The 23,455-nt window shown below is 37.7% G+C and overlaps 1 protein-coding gene across 1 annotated transcript in view; it reads left to right on the plus strand.

The window, feature by feature from the left end:
- The window catches only part of MAP2 (microtubule associated protein 2), a gene marked incomplete at its 3' end in the record, with an annotated part of 244,046 nt that overhangs the window by 182,966 nt on the left and 37,625 nt on the right, over window positions 1-23,455 (plus strand). Inside the window, exons 4-6 of the mRNA XM_080932786.1 lie at window positions 3,244-3,528; window positions 20,894-21,007; window positions 22,962-23,039. Of these exons, the coding sequence (XP_080788912.1) occupies window positions 3,267-3,528; window positions 20,894-21,007; window positions 22,962-23,039 (454 nt within the window). The 5' untranslated portion in view covers window positions 3,244-3,266. The remainder of the gene's footprint in view (window positions 1-3,243; window positions 3,529-20,893; window positions 21,008-22,961; window positions 23,040-23,455) is intronic.

The raw sequence follows: 23,455 nt of genomic DNA on the forward strand, positions 1-23,455 counted from the left end.
TCTTAGTTAAAGATCGACAGGGGAGAATTGTTCACTGAGAAATTTGTTCTGGAGTCCTGGGAATGAGGGGCAAGGCTGAGTCAAATTTATCTGTTAGTTGTGAATTTTCATGCTGTTGTATTTCCTATGACCTTCAAGGACTCTCAGAGGTACTGGAGCTATCAATGAGTGGTTTTTGTTTGTTTCTTTGTTTTGGGATGTATGTGGGAGAGTGAGTTCAAAAGTGTGTACTGCTTCTACAAAAGACCCAAGTTTTGACCTGAGCACACTACTGAGATCTACGTAGCTATACTACCTACCTTTACTACAACTACCTCTAATTCCACTCCAAAGGATCTGATGCAAGGTGCAGAATGGATGGAGAGTGACCATTGCTGGATCACATTTATAAAGTGCACGTACTTAGTTTATCATATGTACATGGGACAGGGGCATTTAGAGCTGAGAGTCGGTCCTTGCCATCAGATTCCATTCTTCAGTCCTTTGTAATAGCCCAGGACAGATTCGCAAGTATCTCACTCGAGTACTTGCCCAAGTAGTCGAGCCCCTGTCACTGCACCAGAAATTGTAGAAAAACTAGCTTATATGGTTACATGTAATTACTGATGGTACTGTCAGTGCCGACATTATCATAACCACAACAAGCGTAAGTACTGTTTCCTTTCTATTATTTGCTTTGAGTCTGTAATCAGTCAAACTAGAAACTGTTGGAGGAAGTACATGAAGTTCTTTGCAATGGTAGGTGATGTAGAGATATACTCATGGTTTATTTATAAATCTCTCAATGTTCTCACGGCTAAGCTCTTTGTATGTTAAGTATGATTTTGTGGCAGATGAACAGAGTGTTTTGGAAACAAATTTGGAGGCACTTTGATGTTGTAATTGGTTAAGAAGAATGGGCTTGTCTCATTCTTTTTGAGGGGCGGGGGGGGGGGAATATAGGAAGCAAAGAAAGGCATTGGAATTCAGAAGCAAGGCCTGTGAGATAACTCTGCAAATGAAGCAGCTTGGTATCCAATGATGCCAGCTTAACAATGTGAGTTCAGTTCGAAGAACCCTCAAACCAGTTGTCCTCTGACGTCCACATAAACAACCTGACAAATGCATGCGAATACATATGAATATCACTTCAGAAACAAACAAGTGCTTCCTGTAAACCTGGTGGGAGAACTTGCTTCCATAACACAATATCATATATGTAGGATCTCTAAACACCTGGCAGAAAGATATAGATTCTCCCTAATCTTGCTTTGGTTTGCTTTGCAAGTCTTTGCAAGTGATTTCGGATTCCATTAGACACAGTCATTACCTATGTCGTCATCCGTTCTTTGGGGACAATAAGCCATCAATAAAACTACACCACTGGCAATGATTTTCCAAAGTGAGGGGTGAATCATCCTGCCGGTTGCCTCTCTAAATTTAGTAGCATCCCCATGTAAGAGAAGGTCACACAGTATCTGTCATTCACATAAGGTTAAGAAAATGCCTCCTAAATATCGAATGGCTGAGAAGCATCTAAGGAAGTGCTTGACATCATTAGCCATCAGGGAAATGCAAATCAAAACAACCCTGAGATTCCAACTCACACCAGTCAGAATGGCTAAAATCAAAAACTCAGATGACAGCAGATGCTGATGAGGATGCAGAGAAAGAGGAATACTTCTTCACTGTTGGTGAGATTGTAAACTGGTACAACCACTCTGGAAATCAGACCGGCGATTCCTCAGAAAATTGGACATAGTCCTATCTGAAGACCCAGTTATTCCACTTCTGGGCATATACCCCAAAGAAGCTCCAACATACAACAAAGACACATACACCACAATGTTCATAGCAGCCCTATTTATAATATTCAGGAGCTGGAAAGAACCCAGATGTCCTTCAGTAGATGAATGGATACAAAAATTGTGGTTCATTTACACAATGGAGTACTACTCAGCTATTTGAAACAATGACTGTATGAAATTCTTAAGAAAATGGATACATCTAGAGAATATCATCCTGAGTGAGATAACCCAGTCACAAAAGAACAGACATAATATGCAGTCATTGATAATTGGATACTAGCCCCAGAAAGCTCTGGACACCCCAGAAACAACTCACAGACTATATGAAGTTCAAGAAAAAACAAAGGTCAAAAAAAAAAAAAAAAAGAAAGAAAATGAAAAACCATTATGCTTAATCTTTACACACCAAGAAAACTTTGACTATTTCCAGATTACATATTGTTTTACATGTACTTTACGCTCATTGTAACTAGTAAGATTTTAATGTACACTATCAAACCTTTAAAAAAAATCAAGTACTGACAAAAATGTATTCATATACTTTTATGCAAAAATGCTTAAAATCTGTACATTTATCTCTGTTTTTTTAAAGTTGTTCAATGTATAAAAATAAATAAATAAATTTTATTGGAAAAAGAAAATGCCTCCTCTACAATGAAAGTGGTAGAATTCACTGTACCCTCGCTCATGTCAATGACAGAGCTTCTTCAACTTCTACCTTAATAGTATGATGATACCATTAAGCAGAGTACAGTTTTAACACCATATTTTTATTTTTTCCCTGCATAATTTGTGTTGATAGAGGGGTGTCAGGCCCCTTAAAATATAGGTAGGATTAAAAATGTTTGTTGGATAATTTAGTCAATACCTATCATCTGTTGCATGAAAACACTCATAAAACAGCATCGAATTTGCTGGACTTGCATGCTGTTGAAATGAAAATGCTGAGCATGTTCTCCTCTGGGCTCCCTTGAAGTTGTTTTGAAAGGGTAGTTGAGTGATGTCTGAGAATATGGCATTTCCTCCAGTTCTTCCTCTTCTTACTGTCTTCTAACTGGGTTTTCTCACACTGATGATTCCCATAGCAAACCATTCATTAGCTACCACTGAATATTCAAGCTATATGTCAAAGATTTGTTCTGAACTATGATTGTTTTTAATGAAAATATGTAATTTTATGGAACCTTCCTGAAATGCTCTCAAAACAAACAAACAAAGGAAACCAATGTAAATATAAAAACTGTTGTCTCAACAACATCTGTTAGGTTTTCTGTTGTTGTTTTGTGTGTGTGTGTGTGTGTGTGTGTGTGTGTGTGTGTGTGTGTGTGTGTGTGTGTTTTAGAATGGTTATCAATACAGCAAGCCACTGGTTTGCCCTCAAATTGTCCCTACCTTGCTACTAATGCTGTCAGACTTCCCCAAAGTGATAACTAACATGTATACATTCTATCTGCAGGAGACAGTACAAAGATCTGAAGAATGGCTGACGAGAGGAAAGATGAAGGAAAGGCACCACACTGGACATCCGCCTCACTCACTGAGGCAGCTGCACACCCTCACTCTCCAGAGATGAAGGACCAGGGTGGGGCAGGGGAAGGGCTGAGCCGAAGTGCCAATGGATTTCCATACAGAGAGGAGGAGGAAAACACCTTTGGGGAGCACGGGTCACAGGGCACCTATTCAGATACCAAAGAGAACGGGATCAACGGAGAGCTGACCTCAGCTGACAGAGAAACTGCAGGTAACTGGGGGCCACAAGGACATCTTTGTAGTCTGTAGTCTGGTTTCTCTGACAGTGAATTAACCTACAGCAGCGGGTCCTTTCAGTCTGCAAGAACTGGAGTCCAGTCAGGAGAAATAGGCACCCTAGTAAGGCAAGCACCAAATGGTGTGACAGTTAGTTTGACTTCCCCCAACTTGGTTGTATTCTTCATCTCCCCCAACCCCCACTTCAATTTTTACCACCATAATCTTTATAGGCAACTCAGTGTATGTATATTTTGCTATAAACTGTCAGTATTTTAACCTACTAGAGGAAAAAAAAAAACTCAGTGTTTTCTTCTTATGAGTGACATTGGAACTAAGTTCAACAGATTGATTAGAAGCAAATTTCTTTTTAAGGTAGAGAGAAGGAAACGGGAGAGAAGGAAAGAGAAGATAGGGAAGATGAACATCCATGTTCAAATATGGGGACACTTTCACAAGCCTCAGCTTTCCAAAGCACAGTACATAGAGGCCAAAAGAAAAATATAATCCAGATAATTCTATTTACTTTATATGTATGGATATTCTGCCTGCATATATGTCCGTAAACTCCATGTAGGCAGCACCTGCAGTAGCCAAAAGAGAACATTAGATTCCTTGAGATGAGAGTTGTACATGGTTGTGAGCCACCATGTGGTTCTGGGTAAAAAATCTGGGTTTTCTGGAAGAGCAACCAGTGCTCTAAACTACTGAGCAATCTCTTAGGCCCCAGCATCACTAACTATCAAGTGCTTGTTTTAAAAGTATTAACATTGATGCCATCCTAAATGACCCCATATGTATAGAGTATTAATGACATAGAAAAGGATTATTTTACAATACAGCATTCTTCCCATCACTTCCCTTTTTTCTGTAGTTCAGAATTTTATGTATTTGAACGTAAAGATGATGGCTAATTGCTTCAAAAGACTGGACATACTGCAAGTAGTAAAATAACGCACTGTCCCCTTCAAAGTGTCATCCCTTACTTATTTGAAAGTTAGTTTCATTACCCCAACAATTAGACTGTGGTGTTCTTTTTTGCTATACACTCTGGTCAAAACACCTTATGTGTAAGGAATGGGACTATGGTCAATGTTATCCATACTTAACGTGCATAAGGTTCTTTTTTACAAATTATAAGTGTGTGTAGATATATATGTAAATAAGGAAGTAGTAGAGATATATTAAATGCAAGTACAAAACATATAGTATAAATTTTAATATATAGTATAAACTTTAACACCACATTTAGTAGATGGTATTTTACTAGTATTTTTCTACATACTAAGTGTCACATTATCTTCCATACAAAATCTGGCGCCTGCAACCTGACATACGTTCTCTATGGAAATTAATTTGGATACAATTCACAGGGTGTCAAGTGCAAAATGAGTTTGGAAAGGCAGAGCTGAAAAGGGCATGTTTTATATAATACAGATCTTCCCAAAAGTGTCCTGGAGTGCCAAAGAAATTCACAGGAATATAGCAAGAGTATATATGTTCAGTGAAGGACAGGGTAACTCAGCCTCCGTCAAACACTGCATAAACCATCGGCTTGTGGTAGTTCTGTGTGTTTCAGCATTAACACACTCTGTATCTCTCTTAAAGACTGTTTCTTTCCACTATGCTGAGTCTTCTGCAGTTGCTGTGATGCAGAGCCAGGGCCCTGCAGAATTCTCTGAGAATCAGAAAAGAGGTTGGCAGTACCTTGACAGACCCAGGAAATTAAGAAAATGTAATGCTCCAAGAGGATATACATCTTATAAGAAAATATGAATGAATTTGAAATAAAAATATGTTGACCTATCATGGTTCCAGTGAGGGTTACACAAATACAACAAAATATATAAAGGCGGTGCTGGAAAACATAGAACCTGTTAGTTTACCACCGTTGTAGGTGCAGTGGTGGCAACGCTATTGAACATGGACCATTTTATCTCTAGCTGAATATAATGTAACTTGCTGAGGGCAGGAATTTGCACCAAAGGGTCTTTGATATATTTGAGTCAAAAGAGATGAGGACAAGCTACCGTATCATGGTTATGAGGAAGGAAACAGTTAATGGCACAGACCAAGAATCCTTAGCATCCTGCAGACCCTGGGTTTACAGCTACAGTATTCAATAACAGTGATTGAATGAGCAGGCAAATTAATGACAGTCTTTTTCAAATCAATTTGAAAACTCTACTTTTATGTCTTGATTTTGGAGGCCTTGGTAGTTGGTGTTGCTGTTAGTTTGTTTTTGTTTGTGAGGAGGGTATCACTTTGTAGCCCAGGCTGGCCTTTAGCCCACTGTATGTATAGTCCAGACTCTCCTTAAAGTCAAGATTATCCTCTAGCCTCAACTTCCCTGGGCTGGGAATGACAGGTAGGATCCACCATGTCTGGGTAGCTTTGTCTCTTGGATACTCAACACATGAATGACCCTTATTGACTACCAGGGAGAAAACAGTCGCTGTATATAGAATATTTGTTCAAGTTATGGACAACTTGTTTCATTTAATATTCTATTTGTTTGGTGGTCTTAAAGGAGTATCTAACAGCAGCAGAAAGACCTACTTGTCAGGTCGATGTGTCCTCGCCAGCTTCCTTGAGAAAAATAATATAAATTAAATCCAACTCACAGGTATTTCTTTTGAGTGGTAGTGTCAGGAACATCCAGTGTTTTATGTGGAAGCATCTCAACATATGTTAAATTAGTCTTTCTTATGTGAGCTTGGCAAAAATGATTTCTAAGCATTCATATGTATGCTCACAGTGACAGAGGTGGTACATCCTCATCTGTGGGTTGCCATAGTGATGTTTTCAATCCAAACTATGCTGCGATTTTTTAAACTAACTCCCTTCTAAAAATAACAGGCCAATTATTGAATACCTAAGATGTGCAAGTGTGGAAAGCCCTACGAAGAGAAAAATGCAAAACTGGTTTCTTTATATTTAACAAAGAATGCTCCAAGGATGAGTTAACATGCAATTAGATTCTCTTAAAGCAAGTTTAGTAAAATGATAACTGTTGTCATTGATGATTTAGAGATAATAAATGTTGCAAATCATCCCCTGTATAAGCAAAACCTCTTAAATCACAAATATGGCATTTTTTAAATGCTATGCTTTGAAGGTGGTGACCCCATGGGAACTAGCATTGTGTTTGGAGATGAATATTTCAAGAAGGACCAAGGAGCTCATTCTTTTTTGTCTGCTTGTTTGTTTACATATACCAAAGCAATATATCACATTCCTTCCATAAAGAATAATCCTCAAAAAACAAAACTGTTCACATAGAGCACTCCTCAGTGGGGAGGAGGTCCTCAGCTGTGCTTGTGTTGGCCACAAAATTCCTAGTTGACTGGGAATATTTCCTCTGCTTTCTTCTTGGCTTTGGTTGTCACTGCGTTCCCAGAAGTTTTTCCCTGAGCTTGTTTGTGATTATCTCAATAAACAGGTTTACATGGACAAGGTTGGAGCCATCTTATCTTCCCAAGACTGGGCGTCCTTCAGGCTGATGTCCTACCTTCTCCCTCTCACCGTTTAAACATCCATTTTCACTGATGAGCTTTGAGACTTTTTAAAGGTGCACATCCACCATCAACTTAACTGTGTTCTTGGACACTGAGACCAGGGTTGAGGAATATGTAGAAGTCAATGATATTTTAATCTTACCCCTTGTGTTTGTTAGATGTTGTCTCCAGCCATACATGGTAAAGACAAGCCCATAAAAAGATGGGTGGGGCTACTTTCTCAACTCTAATTTTGTTGTTTTGTTTCTTTGTACAAAAGTGCCATTTTTAAAGCTATGCCTCGGAGGCACTAAATACATGTGAAGCTATTCATAAGCAAGCCACTTAACCAACAGTTAGGCCTTTTTTTTTTCCTTTTTAAAAATTGTTTTTCAAAGCATACCAGATGAATAATGGCTTGTAATAATCTGTTCTTTTCTTTTGCACCTTTTTAAAGAAAGCAAGAGAAATGTATTTTGGCTCCCACAAAATTCCAAATCAGAGTGACAGACACCTCATCTATAAGTTTCTGATCCAGGAGTTGGATCAACATTATTAGAATTCATGTTAAAGTAGCATGAGGTTACTAGAAAAGGGGGCAAAAGGTTTGATTATCCATAAAAATCAGTAAATCTTTGTATCTAAATATGGAAAACACTTTGATCAGAAAATCATTATAGGAAGCAGAAGTGTTTAATGTCACCTTTCAAGTAACATTTTAAGGATGTGGAGGTATGGCTTCCATATCAGTGTGCTTGGGACTTGGCAGTGTTGCTGGTTGTCACTCCATCTGATGTCCTGATGTCCGTGGCATTGGATCTTACTGTTGCAGAGTACAATTATGAAATCACTTTAATATAATGTTTGCTAATTGTCAAAGCCAGATCTGCAACATATGTATTAATTCTGCATTTCTCACATAGTTTGATCGCCATTATCTCTCTAGAGATAAAAAAAAACATCTCCGGTTCCTCTTTGTTCCTCAAGGGATGCATGCAGACCTGCAGTCTATTCTCCTTATCTGCTCATCCACTGCCAGAGACAACTGTGAATTAAACAAATTTAAAAGAAATTGTGTTTGGACAGAATAATGGTGTTTTCCTATTAGTCGTTGTTTTGTATTTAATTCAGTATATCAATCATTAACATAGAATTTGTACACCATATCTATAATGTAAGCAGTCTAGGGATGACTTAAAACATATGTGAGGGTTGTGGAGGCCTTATGTATGCAGAGAGTATGATATTTTAAATAAGGACTTGAACAACAAATTTTGATATTACAGGGATCCTAAAGCCATTCCTCCTCCTCCCAACCCTCAAACACAAGGACACAGAAGGACAACTGGAACCTGAGCAACTTGGTTTCATTCTGAGTTGTCTGTTCTCTGCAAAGAGGCATAATTTTTGTATACATTTTATCATTTATTTACTTTCAACTGACTAGGCTTTCAAGATGCCTTTAGATTAGAGGCTTTATTATTGCTTTGTTTTTGTTTGTTAGTTTGTTGACTGAAAAAAATTGATCTTATAAATATCAGCCTTTGTCCACCGAGAAGACAAGCTTTCACATCCATCCTCCTAGGGTGTAGTCATCACCTGAGACCATGTGCTACACGGTTCAAGCTTCTTATTTTGTAGAAGAGTGTCTCTCTGCAGCCACCATCCATGGCAGGCAAAGTGCACATTTCTGTTGCAGAATTTCTCTTCACATTCCCGGAGCATGGCATAAAATCATAGCGTGATTCTCAGTTTCCTCCTAAGTGGATATCGAAGGGAGGCTGAGAAGAAAATGATATTTATAGATATCAGAGTATGCACGTTTTTAAGAGCAGACTTGGGGGGACTTCAGCTGCCCTCAGGCATGGTATTTGAACACTAATATGAGAAAACATGTCCCCAGATGAAGTGGCTCTTTTTTGCATATCACTTGGGGTAAATATAAAAAGGAATTATATTTCTTTACCTGAGTCCCAACTATTCTCCACAGTCCCCCCCCTTTCCTGCCCCCTGGCATATCTATATATTCCAGCTGTATTTTCCAGGTCTACCCCCTACCCAGGAGGTGATAGAGCCTTCTCTACATTTTAACAGCCCCATAATTCAAGCAGCCTCATAACAGACCCAGACGCATACATTTATTGTTGCAGAGACAACATATTGAAGCTAGAAAACACATAATAGGGGCAAAGGTTGTCATCACTCATACGCAAACAGCAAAGAGCTCTAAGCTTTTTTTTCCCCCGGTTCTCCCTTTTCAACCTTAGAGAACTGAAACCAGCTTTTTTGCTACCCTCTTATTCTACCTTCAATTTTAAATTGAGATCCCCTTTAAAATACAACCTACTGTATATACTACATCAATGTAAGCAGAGGAAAATAGCGCAGTGCCATTTCTCCAGCAAAATGACTAAAGCTATCCGCATAGGCCCCTGAGGCAAATAAACAAGCAGACCTAACAATACAAGAGGTTGCAGATTTTCTTCCTCTCGTTGCCATGCCAACCACTCATTGCTCTGGCTGCCATTTCCCTGAGCTCCGCAGAGAGAGAGGCGTGTGCAGAGCAGTTACTTAGCATTCAAGGGTGGATCTGCAGGAAAACACACACAGGCTTGCTGCAAACCGTCCGGCCCGGCAGCACCAGTAGATGGGACCAGAAACTGGGAATCTTTTCAATCCTTTCCTCATGAAGGTTAGGTATTTGGGCTAAAGAGGATGAGAGAGATGTGGATCTTTTATAATTAAGGCAGCTCCACAAGGTTTGTATCTGTTGTGCCTGCTTTGTCCTGCATGGTCTCTGTCAGAGGAAGCGAGTGTGGGTGTGTATCTCTGTCCTACTGTGTGACCTGTTGTATTGATGCCTACTGTATCTGAGCCTATCAGGGCCAGTTTCCGTGGACAGTGTCATACAGAATGATGGCTTTTGCTCCCGGGAAGGATTGGGCTTCTCCATACCAGGTAACCCCAGCTAGAGCTGCCTGTGCTTTCCCCGAGAGAGGAAGAGATGAACACTGGATAAAGTTCTTCATCTAAATACGGAGCCATATGATGGTCTGGCAATCATTTTTGCTTCTCAGTCAAAGTCACAGAGGGGTGACATTGTCTTAAACCAATAATTGCAAATCCAAATATTGGAAAACTCGCTTCCCCGAGGAGACTATTCAGATTAAACCCAAGGACTCAACATATTGTAGGGTTGTTTTGGAATTTTTAATGCCTACAAACTTTTGAGTTGAGATGAGCAAAGTTATGTCTGGGGATATAATGTGATGCTTTAAAATGCTGATTTATCTGCACAGTTACTCCTGTTGTGTTCTTGGATGCCTCCCATCCAATGCCATCATCTCATTTGTCTTGAATTCTATTAAAGAAGGACCGCATCAGGAATGGTATTTTCAAAAGTATTTCGTCACTCCTTTGACTGAGTGACACATGAAACAATACTCTACTGCATTTGAGTTTCTACCAAGACTATTGTCCTAAAAACAATTTGTGACAATGTGATGAGCATGTGTGTATAATTTAATTATATTTTATGATGTTCAGACTTTCTCCTACTTTGTATTTTATAAAATCTTAACATTTTTATCATTTCTAATTTGCTGTTCTGTCTTCTCATTGTGATTTCTTTTATTGCTTTCCAATTTCTGAGGTTTAAAAAATAATCTCCATTTAGAGAAAAATTCTCACTAGTTTATAAATTTTTTATTTAAAATGAATATGAAAAGATAATCAGCAATGAAAGTGACTGTTTTGAGATTCATTTCTAGTCTTTGGCAAACCTTTGATTTGATTAATATTATCAAGGACCTTTAGCTGTTCTATTTCTTTGTATTCTTTCCTTACAACACAAAAAAGAAGGGGGGGGGGAGAAATAGGTAGGAAGAGGAAAAGAAATGTGGTTATAATTTTAACAATATTTTTTCAGGTTATCTTGAGAATATGTGTGCAATCAAGCAGTAAAGTATCATTTGATTGGATTATAATATGTTTACATATTCATGCATCTATAAATAAATAGACTATTTGACAGTATTGCTAGTTTATCTCAGAAAAGTATTTGGCACTGAATGGCAACTACTTGGGCTTTGAGTTTGCTTTTGTTGCAATTCCTGAGTAGCTGGGGAATACTTGGCAGTCAACAACCCCCCTTCTTCTACAAGCTACTTAGATACACTGATTTTCTGCTTTGGTGTGGAGAGCCTTCCTCCCTGTACCTTCATGCTCCATTGCTCCTTAGCATGTTACATAGAGCATTTGCACCTGATCTTGGGGGAATATGGAAATTTGTATCAAGAACAGATGAATAGACTAACTGGTCCTGCTTTACAAACCCTGGAGCTTTCAGCCTTGTCTGACCAGGCATTGTGAATCCTTGGGGGGAAAGACTGAACCACATGCTACCAGCTCACCATGCAGCAACTCCCAGCAAATGAGTCACACGGTTCCCCTACGCTCATAAAAAATACAGTTATTACCTAGCTAAGCTCTAAGCTGAGAGAGAGAGAGAGAGAGAGAGAGAGAGAGAGAGAGAGAGAGAAACAGAGACAGAGACAGAGACAGAGACAGAGAGAGACACAGAGAGACAGAAAGAAACATGCCTTGATGCGTTGGGTTCTCCTTCAGCTTTTAACAGCTATGCAAATGCTAGGTGTTTACTGTAATACAAATGTGAGAGTAAAGTGTCAGATTTTAAGATTTTTTTGCTAGAAGACTTTACAAAGCGGTATACTCAGATAAGGAGGAAGAATAAAAATTCCAGGACAATGCATTTATAGTAGAGCAGCCTGAACATTAGACCTGGGTCTAAATTGAAAGTACAGTTCAGGACTGTATTGGCAAATGAGGACTTCCTTCCTTTATGGATTCCTCCAACCTGAGTCTTCTGACTGGACTAAGAGCTGTTTTCGTATCACCATTGCATTGTATCCAGCCAAACAATGACTTTTTTATTCTACAACACCATTTTAAGGCACAATGGGGAAACCTCTGAGAAGGGTCTTGGAAGTCTACCGTCAAGGGCAAGGAGCTTCTGTGATCCCATTCTCCGGTAAAGCTTTCTGATAACCTGCAGAGACTATTGCTTGTATGTTGCTAAGAGCATCCATCTACTGAGGTTACTTATTAACTAGTTTTTTATTCCATGACTGCAAATGCCTAGAACCTGTGATTTGTTGTTTGATTTTTTTTCCTCTCTCTCTTCTTTTGAGATATATTACTTTATTTCCTGGTGTAGTTACTACTAAATATTTTAATTAGAGGTTGAGAATCCATATATGAAACTAAGGTTGGGGGGAAATCATGTAGAAAAATTAGTGCTACAAAATCGATATTGCAGTGTGAGTAATGCGTTTGTAAGATGGAGGTGGAAAGATATACTGGGAATATAAGAAGAAAGTGGGAATCTGTGAGAGGAAGCTGGGTTCATGGTAAAAATGAGAAAGCTGCTGGCTGCAGTAGAAGTAATTGAAAGGGATCTCTATTGTATTCCAGTGAGGACAGTGTTACCAGACTTGACTTTCTCTAATGAGGCTGGAGGACTGAAAATGACAAAAAAATATGTGACACATCTAATCAGATACATATATCTAACAGATAAGAATCCTACAGATGCTGACTAATTCTCTGTTTCATCCTTACAAAAATAAAACTCAATGTAGCATTGGTCTGAATTGAGAAAATTTTCCTCAAAATTGCTTGAGATTGGAACACAGTGTTTGTAGTTTTGTTGTTGTTGTTTTGTTTTGTTTTGTTTTGGGCTGGGTTGTTTGGTTTGGTTTGGTTTGGTTTGGTTTGGTTTGGTCAGATCCTCTGGTTGTAAGGTAAGGATTGATTTTCTATTCTAGGTCAGGAACATAGCAAATGTCAATCCCGATAAATGGACAACCAGGGCTTTGACATATACTGTATGTTCTCTGTCATGGGTTTAATTGTCCTGTTAAAGGAGTATAGCAATGCTGGCTTGAAATGGTTTTACCCTAATTTTGAAAGTCACCAGAGCAAACTATGATTGACCAAATAAACCATTTTCTGTTTCATCTCTGACTCTATGAAATGACTTCCAAATGGTGATCACAGTGAACAGTATTCCTAGATTAAAATAGAAGAGCTAGTATAGAGAGCATTTTTCTTCTTTTTTTGTAGACCAGGCTGAGCAGTGAGCCTAGGATTTGTTCACACTAAGCAAGCAGTCTACTGTGAACCTTATACCTGGCCTAAAGGGGAAATTAGGGTTAGGGTTAGGGTTAGGGTTAGGGTTAGGGTTAGGGTTAGGATATTTTAGTGAGAAAATGTATCTTCCATTGAATAGTATGATGAGAAAATATTATGCCTGTCTTAACTGAGAGAACATATTCTGAGCTTTCTGGGCCTTCAGGAGCAATGACTTCAGCTCTACTGTGTGACAGAGAAGAAACAGAAATTCTACCTAAGCACAAGCCCTCACTCATCACCAGATCTAAGTGAAAACAAGTAAACCAGTTATGACAAAACATTTTGTAAGCAATATTTTACTATAATATTGAGATAGTTTTAATTACAATATTGAGATATCCCTTCCTTTATGGTCTACAGACTTTTAGATAAGACACTAATTAGTGTAGTTTGGTATTAAAACTTTCCCTTTCTATTAACTTTGTTGAGACAAGTAATTTTACCTCTTTGCTATGTTATGTTTCCTAATTATATAACAAAACCGAAGTGGGGGAAAAGCAGATATAGGTTCTTGAGCTTCTTGGAAGTTTTTTTTTTTTTTTTTTTGTTTTTTTTTTTTTTTGTTTTGTTTTGTTTTGTTTTGTTTTTTTACCTTTTCTTCCACACTCTTGAAGGATGGGAGGGGTGGGAGTTCCCCATTGATGTTGGGGATCAGTAGTTCATCAATGCGAATGGAATGGAAACAAGTCAGAAACCAGGTATTCTTAGATAAACTCTTAGAAACAGGAAGCAGTTAATTATCATTGACATAGTTTCCTATGGAAGTCATAGAATTTTATAGGAAATCTGAGTTTCTCTATCCTCAGTGAGCCCCATTAGTCTCTTCCACAGGGTTCTGATCTGCACACTAAATCAAGGTCTGTCTGTGACTGTAGACAATAGCATGAGCTACAGTATCATCTTCCTACAAGGCTACCCTAAGCAAAATTCAGAAGTAAATAACATAAGCCTTCTCTCACCTTTCTCACCTCTGTTCCCTTAGTTTCTTCAAGGTGTCAGTGGGCATAGACTCATGTAGGCTCTTCCCCCTCCTTCCTCCTTGCCAAGTACACTCACCCTTCCTACAGTGTGCCTGCCCTGATATCCTATCCCTCCTATTTCACTCTACTGCTGATCAAAGAGACTGATCATTAGTCTCTTTCTGCTGCCTCCTATTCAAGGGATAAGTATAGTAATAGAGATTGAAATAAGTAAATATTAATAGAGACTGAAAAAAAGTCAGTGACATTGAACCAACGTCATCACTGTAAAATTTTATTTTCATACCTTACCTGCATATATTTTATGTGACATTTCTAAGTTTATACAAATATATTTGATTACTACTGTTTATTTCTAACATAATGAGCCACTTATGTCTTACAGTTAAAGGGATACTCATCAGCCCAGAACAAAATTTAGTCATTATTTTAGAATATTTTTAACACGTAGAACTTTTAGAAATCTATCAAAGGCTTTATTTTCATAGTTGTATCAGGCTCCAGTGGCAATATTATACTTTATGTTTCTTTTCCTACTTAAAACCATGCCCTTGGGAAAAAATTATTTCACTTTGCTAACCATTAGTCGTAACAGAATGCATTTAAAAATCTTTAGTTATGCTTGTTTGAAAGGTTCTGGTGGAGAGGTCTACTTTACGTTGTGCTATAGCTGAACTTTTAATTATATTATTAATAATAAAAGGATTGCTTGCATGTATACTTTTTCTCTCATATTGTAATTCTTAACAGAGAAGACACTATAAATTTTCAAAAGCCTGCAAGGAGTAGTACATGTTTTAATAAGACATAACATAGACAAATCCCTTATTTGGCATTATCAATCCCTCAGTGACAAAATGATGCTATTTAATTGGTTGGGATTAAAGCTGTTTGAAGTTTTTAGGAAGTCAATTCTTTTTTAAGATTTATTTATTTAACTTATAGGAGTACACTGACACTGTCTTCAGACACACCAGAAGAGGGCATCTGATTCCATTAAAGATGGTTGTGAGCCACCATGTGGTTGCTGGGATTTGAACTCAGGTCCTCTGGAAGAGCACTCAGTGCTCTTAGCCGCTGAGCCATCTCTCCAGCCCAAGTCAATTCTTTATTAATTTTAGGTTTAGCCAGTTAATTTAGATCAGTGAAATATTATACTTGACTTAATTATCAAATTGTTCAAATATTTATGCTACAAGTAGCGACACAAGTATATATAAGTGCGCTACTACTATAAATCCGCCCTCCAAACTATAAGCTAGAACATTTAAGTATAAAACTAGACTGGGATCATATTCATTTAATTATGAGTCTTTTGCTCAAATGCTATTCCTTCTATTTCCATCTGGGCTGCTAAACTTAGAAATAAAATTTCCCAGTATGTGCTGTTTCTATCTGTGCTTGTCAATTTACTTTTGACTCGATACTTTAGCATCCTTTGGATGTAATAACCTGTCGCTGGTATTTATCTTAGCTTACTACACCTGTTTCCTTAACCAGTTTTGAAAGCCAGGCCAAGCCAGTCAAATCTCTAAGGACTTTGCTTGAGTATGCGATGGTGTGATCTAAGTAAGATCATGGATTTGAACACATCGGTTGAGGTTGAGAGAGTCTGGGACTTGGAGCAATGGTTCAGTAGTTAAGAGTACAATGTGGGCTGTTCTTACAAAGGACCTGAATTCAGCTCCCAGCACCTAATCCTATGACTCACAGCTGACTCTAATTCTTGCTACAGGGGATCGGGGATCCAATGCCTCTGACTCCCATGGACACCCGCTATGATTTGCACATACCCACACACAGAAACGCACACCTACATGTCATTTTTTCATGCACATAATCTTATTTATCAAGAGAAGGGGAACTCCCGATATAATCATAATTCCTACTCGTTTGGACATAAATAACACACAAGAGTGTAACAAACAAGAGTGTCCACAGAAGAACTAATCAAAAACCTGTGACCAATGAGGGAAAATTAGAAATCTGGAAAACAAAATGTGCCCTTCAGTAAGATCACCCTCTGTGTAAACAGTGAAAAAGCACTTGTGCTCAGGAGTGCTATGTCATATCTTTGTATCTCCCAGTAATGGCCAAGCATCCTTATAATGTATACATAAACTCTCTTAGAAAAACAAACAAACAAACAACAACAAAAAAAAAAAAAAACCCTGAACTTCATACAACTGTGATTTATTTTCTTAAAGGTCTCTATCTTTATAAGTTGATTTTACTTACAATGCATTTGCCCCTTAAATAAGGTGGGAGCTTGGCTTCAGTCAGCGTATCTTTAGATGCAATGCATCAGAAGTCCGAATACTTCTTTGCCAGCCTCCTTAATTCATGCAAAGATCCCAGGGAACCAAACAAACAAAATCCTCCAACAGTTTGCTCCTTAAATGCTTTCCTCACCAGTTAATTCAAGGAAATACTTTGAGAAGAGCCATTTACTCTCCAAATTTAAGCAAGAAGAAGTAAGGAATTTTCCTTCTCTTTCCCTCTCTTCTTGATGAATTTATCGAGGCTGTTTGTTTAGCAGAGCACTTCGAACTACACAGTGCTTTCCTTGTTGACTAGATTCCAGCAGCAGCAGCAGCAGCAGCAATTAACATTGGTTTCCTAGGCAACCATCTAGTACCCAACTGAGAAAAAAACCTTCTTGACTGGAGCATTCTGTCTTAAATTGTTTTGTTTTCCTTGTTCACCAAGTGTACAGTAGACTTATTTGTCATTTCTTTTAACACACCATTATTGTACCCACTGTGCTTCAAAGCAAAAACATTTAGTGGCTTTATATCCATATGGTTGACTTTACTGTCGATGCATCTTGGTTCACTTTTAACAAGCTGCAGGAAATCAACAACAACAACAACAACAACAAAAAATCTGTGACCAGGCATATGCTTAATTGCTTGTATTTTGTGTTCACAGTCTAACTGGTGAATTGTTGTGTGTTTCAAGAAGGCTCAGCTGATCCTGATTCAAATCCGCAGGCTACACATTCAATAACAATTATTGGGTCAACCAACAATGTTACATCCTCACTTAAAAAGCTTAGAATTTTCAGAGCTGCTGAGAATTTTATTAATTAACTGGGTTTCAATATATTAATATCATGGCAACCTATTTATAAAGATGTAATAAGCACAGAACCTGGGCCTGCCTTTAAATTTTAGCTGTGATGAACACTGGGAAAAAGCCCTAGCAATGATATAGTGTGAATAATCTGCTGGAGGGAAACAAAGGGCTAGAACAACTGAAAATGCTGATCAGTACAGTAGAGTACTGGTACAGGGATAGTTTACATACATGTCATAAGTGGCAAAAGCCTAATGATATATTAGCATTCAAGCAAGGAGGTATTTTAAATGTTTTCCTATGTAGTAATATATCACTTACCTCTATGTACCTTGGACCATGTCTTCATTGGATGTGTTCATTAGACTATGCAATAGTCAACAACTTTATAAAAAGCTATAAGATAAATTAGAATCAGAGAGCTCATGCTTTGCTTATAATCAGATCTACTCATTAGGTTCATTCCCTCATTCTTTCCTTCTTTCTTCCTTTTTTTACAAATTTTTCTTACAGTCTTTCCTTATCTATGTCCTGACAGTACAGCCAAATTACTTTGATTATGCATAGAAATCTCTCATCGTCATATTGACATTAATGATAGTACTGGCTGGTTTTGTGTCAACTTGACACAGCTGGACTTATCACTGAGAAAGGAGCCTCGGTTGAGGAAATGCCTCCATGAGATCCAGCTGAAAGGCATTTTCTCAACTAGTAATCAAGGTGGGAGGGCCCAGCACATATCTATCCCTGGGCTGGTAGACCTAGGTTCTATAAGAAAGCAGGCTGAGCAAGCTGGGGAAGCAAGCCAGTAAGTGGCATCCCTTCATGGCCTCTGCATCAGCTCCTGCTTCCTGACCTGCTTGAGTTCCAGTCCTGACTTCCTCTGGTGATGAACGATGATATGGAAGTGTAAGCTGAATAAACCCTGTCCTCCACAACTTGCTTCTTGATCATGATGTTTTGTGCAGGAATAGAAACCCTGACTAAGACTATGATAAAATAAAGATTATCACAAGGTCAACATTGAAACACTAGTCAAATACTAGTAACTTCATAATACGTTACTCTAAAGGACAGTTATCCCATAAATAGGTAAAAATATGAGAGATGGGGTGTTGGGTGAGTGGATATGTAGGTGGATGGATGGATGGGTAAATGGATAGAAGCATATATATGTGTGTGTGTCTATATATATATATATATATATATATATATATATATATATATATATATATATATACACATACATATACATGTGTTTGATGAAGGAAAAATATCGTACATGATTAAATAAACATAAGAAAGTCATAGTCTTTATAATTTTATTGTTTTTATTCTGATTTTTATGATTGTTACGCTTCATCTTTTGTGTTTCTTTGCTCCATTTACTCTCAATCTCCGCTGAACTTACCCAAACCCTGAGTGAATTGGCTCCTGTCCCAGGAGCCAGGCAATGGAGATGCAGAGTCTGCCCTGGAGAGCGCTTGATTGCATTTCTACTGGGAAAAAGCCATCTCTCATTCTTTAGGAAAAACTACAATTGCTATCTTGTTGATGAACTCCTTTGCTTCCTTGAAGGAAGATTGTAAGTTTGCTGGACCAAATGAAACTCCCAGAGTTGCTGTTCATGGTCATATATTCCCAAATACAATATAAAGTTTTAAATAGAAAGTATATTATTTTCTATTTGAAATTTATCAATATTCATATTCCAAACACCTTGTTTGGTTGTTCAGTTAGACCAGTAGAAAATTTCATCTTCCTACATTATCAGATTATTCTTTTAAAAATGTATTTTCTTTCAAAAGTGGGTGCCGGGAATTGAACCCAAGACCTCAAGCTAGTGAAACAAATGCCATATCACTATATCTTTAGCTCCTGGTAAATTCTTTATTTTTAAGTCCTTTGTGCTCTTTCTGAATTTTCCTCCAATAATTTATTTTTAATTTCCTTTGCATCCCAATCACAGCCCCCTTTCCTCTCTCCTCTAGTCCACCCTTACAAATTCCTCCTTCACTCTTTCCTTCCTTTCTGCTCAGAGAAGAGGGAGCCTCCCTTGGGTACCACCTGTCCCTGGGACATCTGGTTGTAGCAAGACTAGGAACATCCTCTCCCACTGAGGCCCAACAAGGTCGTCCCATTATGGGAAGGGTATCCAATGGCAGGGAACAGAGACTAAGAGAGCCCCCACTTTACCTGTTAGAGGGTCCCACATAAGAGCCAACATAAGGCACTATCCATAGAACTCTGCTATGCTTGCAGACAGGAAGCTAGCACAAACGGTCTCCTGCGAGGTTTCATCTTGATAAAGTCTTTTAAGTGTAAAAGTTTATTAAGCTTTCTAATGTCACATCAAAATTACCTTCTGACAATTAGGATTAAACCTATACAAAAATCAAATCACCTCATCCTTAAGTATGTCCCAATTGTGAACCTAAACACATTTCCAAATTAGTTTTCTCTCCACCAAAAATAACAAAATTAAAATCTCCCATGAATTTTTTTTTCCAAAATAAGCAGAAACTAAATTACTACTCAGCAATGAAACATGACACTGAGGATACAGTATGTTTTGTGTAGAATGAGTGGGACTACCCTGGACAGAGGCATGACTTGAGTTCTCACGTCACTCACCATCTCTTCTTCAACTGTCTTAAAACCCTTTTATAATGAAATGGCCACAATATTATTTTTACATTCTTTATGCATCAAGTTCCCTTATGTTACAAACAATTACAGTAATTCTCAGTTGATACCAACATGCAGTTCTACACAAAAGACTGAATTAATGTTACTTTGCTCAGTTATATTTTTATCAGATAAGCTTGTGATAAAATAATACTTGTGCTTTTTTATTATTTTCCCAAATAAAGAGAACTTTAATTGGTATTTAAAAGCTTTTAGATTTTGAAAGTTAATTAAGACTCAAGTACTTGGGATTCTAATTAAAGTGATACTGTTGTAAAAAATATGCCAAATTCTTCCAAAGTATATGAAGTAATTATGCATTTGTAAGTTGGCAACTATAGTGTCCAGTATGGATTATCTCTAATTTATGTAAATAATATGAACAAAAACTTTTATGTTCATTTTCTATTCTTTCACTAAATAAATAAATTTATTGTGTTAAGTATCCATCCAGTCTAGCAAATAATTTAGTGACAAGGCTTCAAGAATTGTATGCATAGCAAAAGAAATTACCCAGGACTGTAGGTGTTTTCCATGTAGGTACGTGACATACTTTAGCACAGTCTCTTGTGAGCTGTGCTGAGTGGCCCAGGAAGACATTAAGTTGCACATTAGTGCTAATAGAAAGCTCTGCAATCAGGAAGACAGGGTTCCATGCCAACCCAATGCCTGCTGTGTCTTTTCTACCTCTCATTTTATTCCCAATTTCCCATAAGACATTAGGATCCTAGAAGAAAAGTTCTCAACTGATGAGTTTTAAATATTAGACTTGTTTGGAGCAGTTAATGTGTCTGTGAATTCTCTAATCCTCAAATTATTATTTTTGATACTGTTCAGCAATTCTTGAAGCCACCTGATTGGACTCCTGGTCATTATATGTTCTTTCATTGCTGTTTGTTTGCAGAGGAGGTGTCTGCAAGAATAGTTCAAGTAGTCACAGCGGAAGCTGTAGCAGTCCTGAAAGGTGAACAAGAGAAGGAGGCCCAACACAAGGACCAGCCTGCAGCTCTGCCTTTAGGTAAATGAGAAGAGCCTAACACAGGGCGAGCATTTGCTGCCCCTTGTCACAGCTTGAAATATACATGCTGAAGAGATGTATTCTACTTTGTACAGACTTTGTATATATGGCATTCACCTGTCACCTCTACTAGAAGCAGGACTGGTTGAGCCCTCAGGGGTTTCATTGGGATGTTTTGGCAGGTTTTAGGGTGAAACACATAGTGTTAGAAATGATGAGTCTTCTTTTATTTATTAAATAGAGATTGTATGACTCCATGCACATAAAGTGAACTGAAGCTTCAGTTTCAAATACAGTCTCTCCTCATGGTTCTTGAACACAAATCCTGTAGCTAGAGCTTTGATAGAATCATCAGTGACTTGAATAACATGGAAGAGACTGGCCTTGTGATTTGAGAATTGACCACATAGCTCATCTAAGGGAACTTCAAACAGCCTTGCCATTTACTATGGTCAAAAGTGCCCTTCAGTGCCGTGGTGGTATGTAACACATCACTGAGAAGGGCACTCAGCCAAGGTTTGCTGCCATGCACAGAGAGATGGATTGATCTAGAACTTAAATATAGTCATTTAAGTAGATACATAAATACATAGATACATACATGATAGATAGGTCATAGATGCAATGATAAATTCCAGATTCATAGATGATGGATTGATTGATAGATGCATAGGTAAATGATGGATATGGATACATGGATGTCTGGATAGACTAATATATAGATACCTATACAAATTATAGATAAAGAATGGATAGATCATAGATAGGTGAGGTTTATATGTATACATGTGTATGTCTACATAAAAATATATAGACAAAGACTTTTTAGAATTCAGTGTATTTATTTCATAAATACATATACCTAATATGTCAAATCTTAAAAAAGTTTCCCAATTTTATAGTTTATTGTATTCTTAATATTTGTCTTTCTGATTAAGAGTTTTGAAATATCTACTAAGAATAAACAATAAGAATACCATTCTTTTCTCGATTAAGAGCTTAGAATGTAGCCAGCATGTGACAGTCTGTGTGTCTTGATTATCAAGGACTAACTTTCTTGTGAGTAGAAATGAGAAGAAAAATCCTAACTTAAAGCATTAACCTTTAATCTAGCATTCACTCCTGTTCTTTGTTACTATGCAACAAAACTCAAGTTTTAAAATTTGAAGTCTTAATAATATGTGGCACAAATCCCAAAGAGTTAAGGAACTAAACACTGTGGTCACAAAGCCACCTCTACTAACTTAACCACTGTATTGTAAAACTTCAATTCACATAATCTATAAAGTAGATTCAGATGCTATCATTAACTGACAGTTCTTTTCCTGTGATTACCCTTCTCCGCATAGGTAGGCCACGATGAAGGTAAGTGGTCCAGGAGGACACCAGAGGTGGTTCAGATCCTCTTCCACGATACTAATTCACTGGGACGCCAAAGCCAGAAGGTGGTGCAACTCCCACTAGTTGGATAGAGCTTATCTGATGACCACCATAATCTATATCAACTTGACTTTCATTTCTGAATATAAAAGAAAAAGATTTCAACTTAAACTTGGGATAAAATGCTATTGAAGATGTTAATCAAATAATATGCTATGAATGATCAACATAATATCTGTTTCTAGATGTAGCAAAACATTCAAAGACGGTTGTTGTTGATTGGACGATACTAACCTAAATCAATATGCTTACCTAGATGTATTTTCATGTGGTATCTCGAGGATAAATGAAACACTATTAATTTTACAGCTACAACTTGTGACAGAAATTGTTTTCATGTATGTCTAATTCATTTTTATGGAGAAATGGCTTTTAAAATACAAAATGTTTATCTTCAAAGTTGTTAATCTGTAAATATGGTAAAAGAGTTTTATGGGAGCTATTTATAGATTGGAGGACCACTGAACAGACAGAATTAACTGTTCTATCTCGTTTTTCCATTTCTGACCTGTAGCAGCTGAAGAAACAGCTAATCTGCCACCTTCCCCACCACCATCTCCAGCCTCAGAACAAACAGCTGCAGTGGAGGAAGGTAAGGTCTTGTTTGGCCTTGCAGGGTTGAGTCTTTCAAAAAGCATAAATAATAAATTCCAGTCTACAGCCAGGGATGCTGGTGCCAGGTGATAATATAGATCTGAGCTGGTCCTGCTTCAGATGATCAAGAAGAAATAAGCATGCGACTGAAAACAGAATCATTTTCCTACATATTTTTTAAAAGATTATGAATAAGAAAACATTGCCTCAAGTTGCTAGAATAATTATAAGCAGTTAGCTTATTGTAAATATGTTGGACAGACATGATACAATCCCCTTATGACTGAGAAGAAATAACAAATATAACTCCCGTGACAGTGGGAGTCGGTACTTTCCTAGGAAATGTCAGAAATTATGTATTCCACTCACTATTACATGGCTGAGAACTTCCCCAGGCTCTGGCCAATAGCAAAC

This window comes from Micromys minutus (assembly GCF_963924665.1).
Source record: "Micromys minutus genome assembly, chromosome: 19".
In the NCBI taxonomy this organism is placed as follows: Eukaryota; Metazoa; Chordata; class Mammalia; order Rodentia; family Muridae; genus Micromys; species Micromys minutus.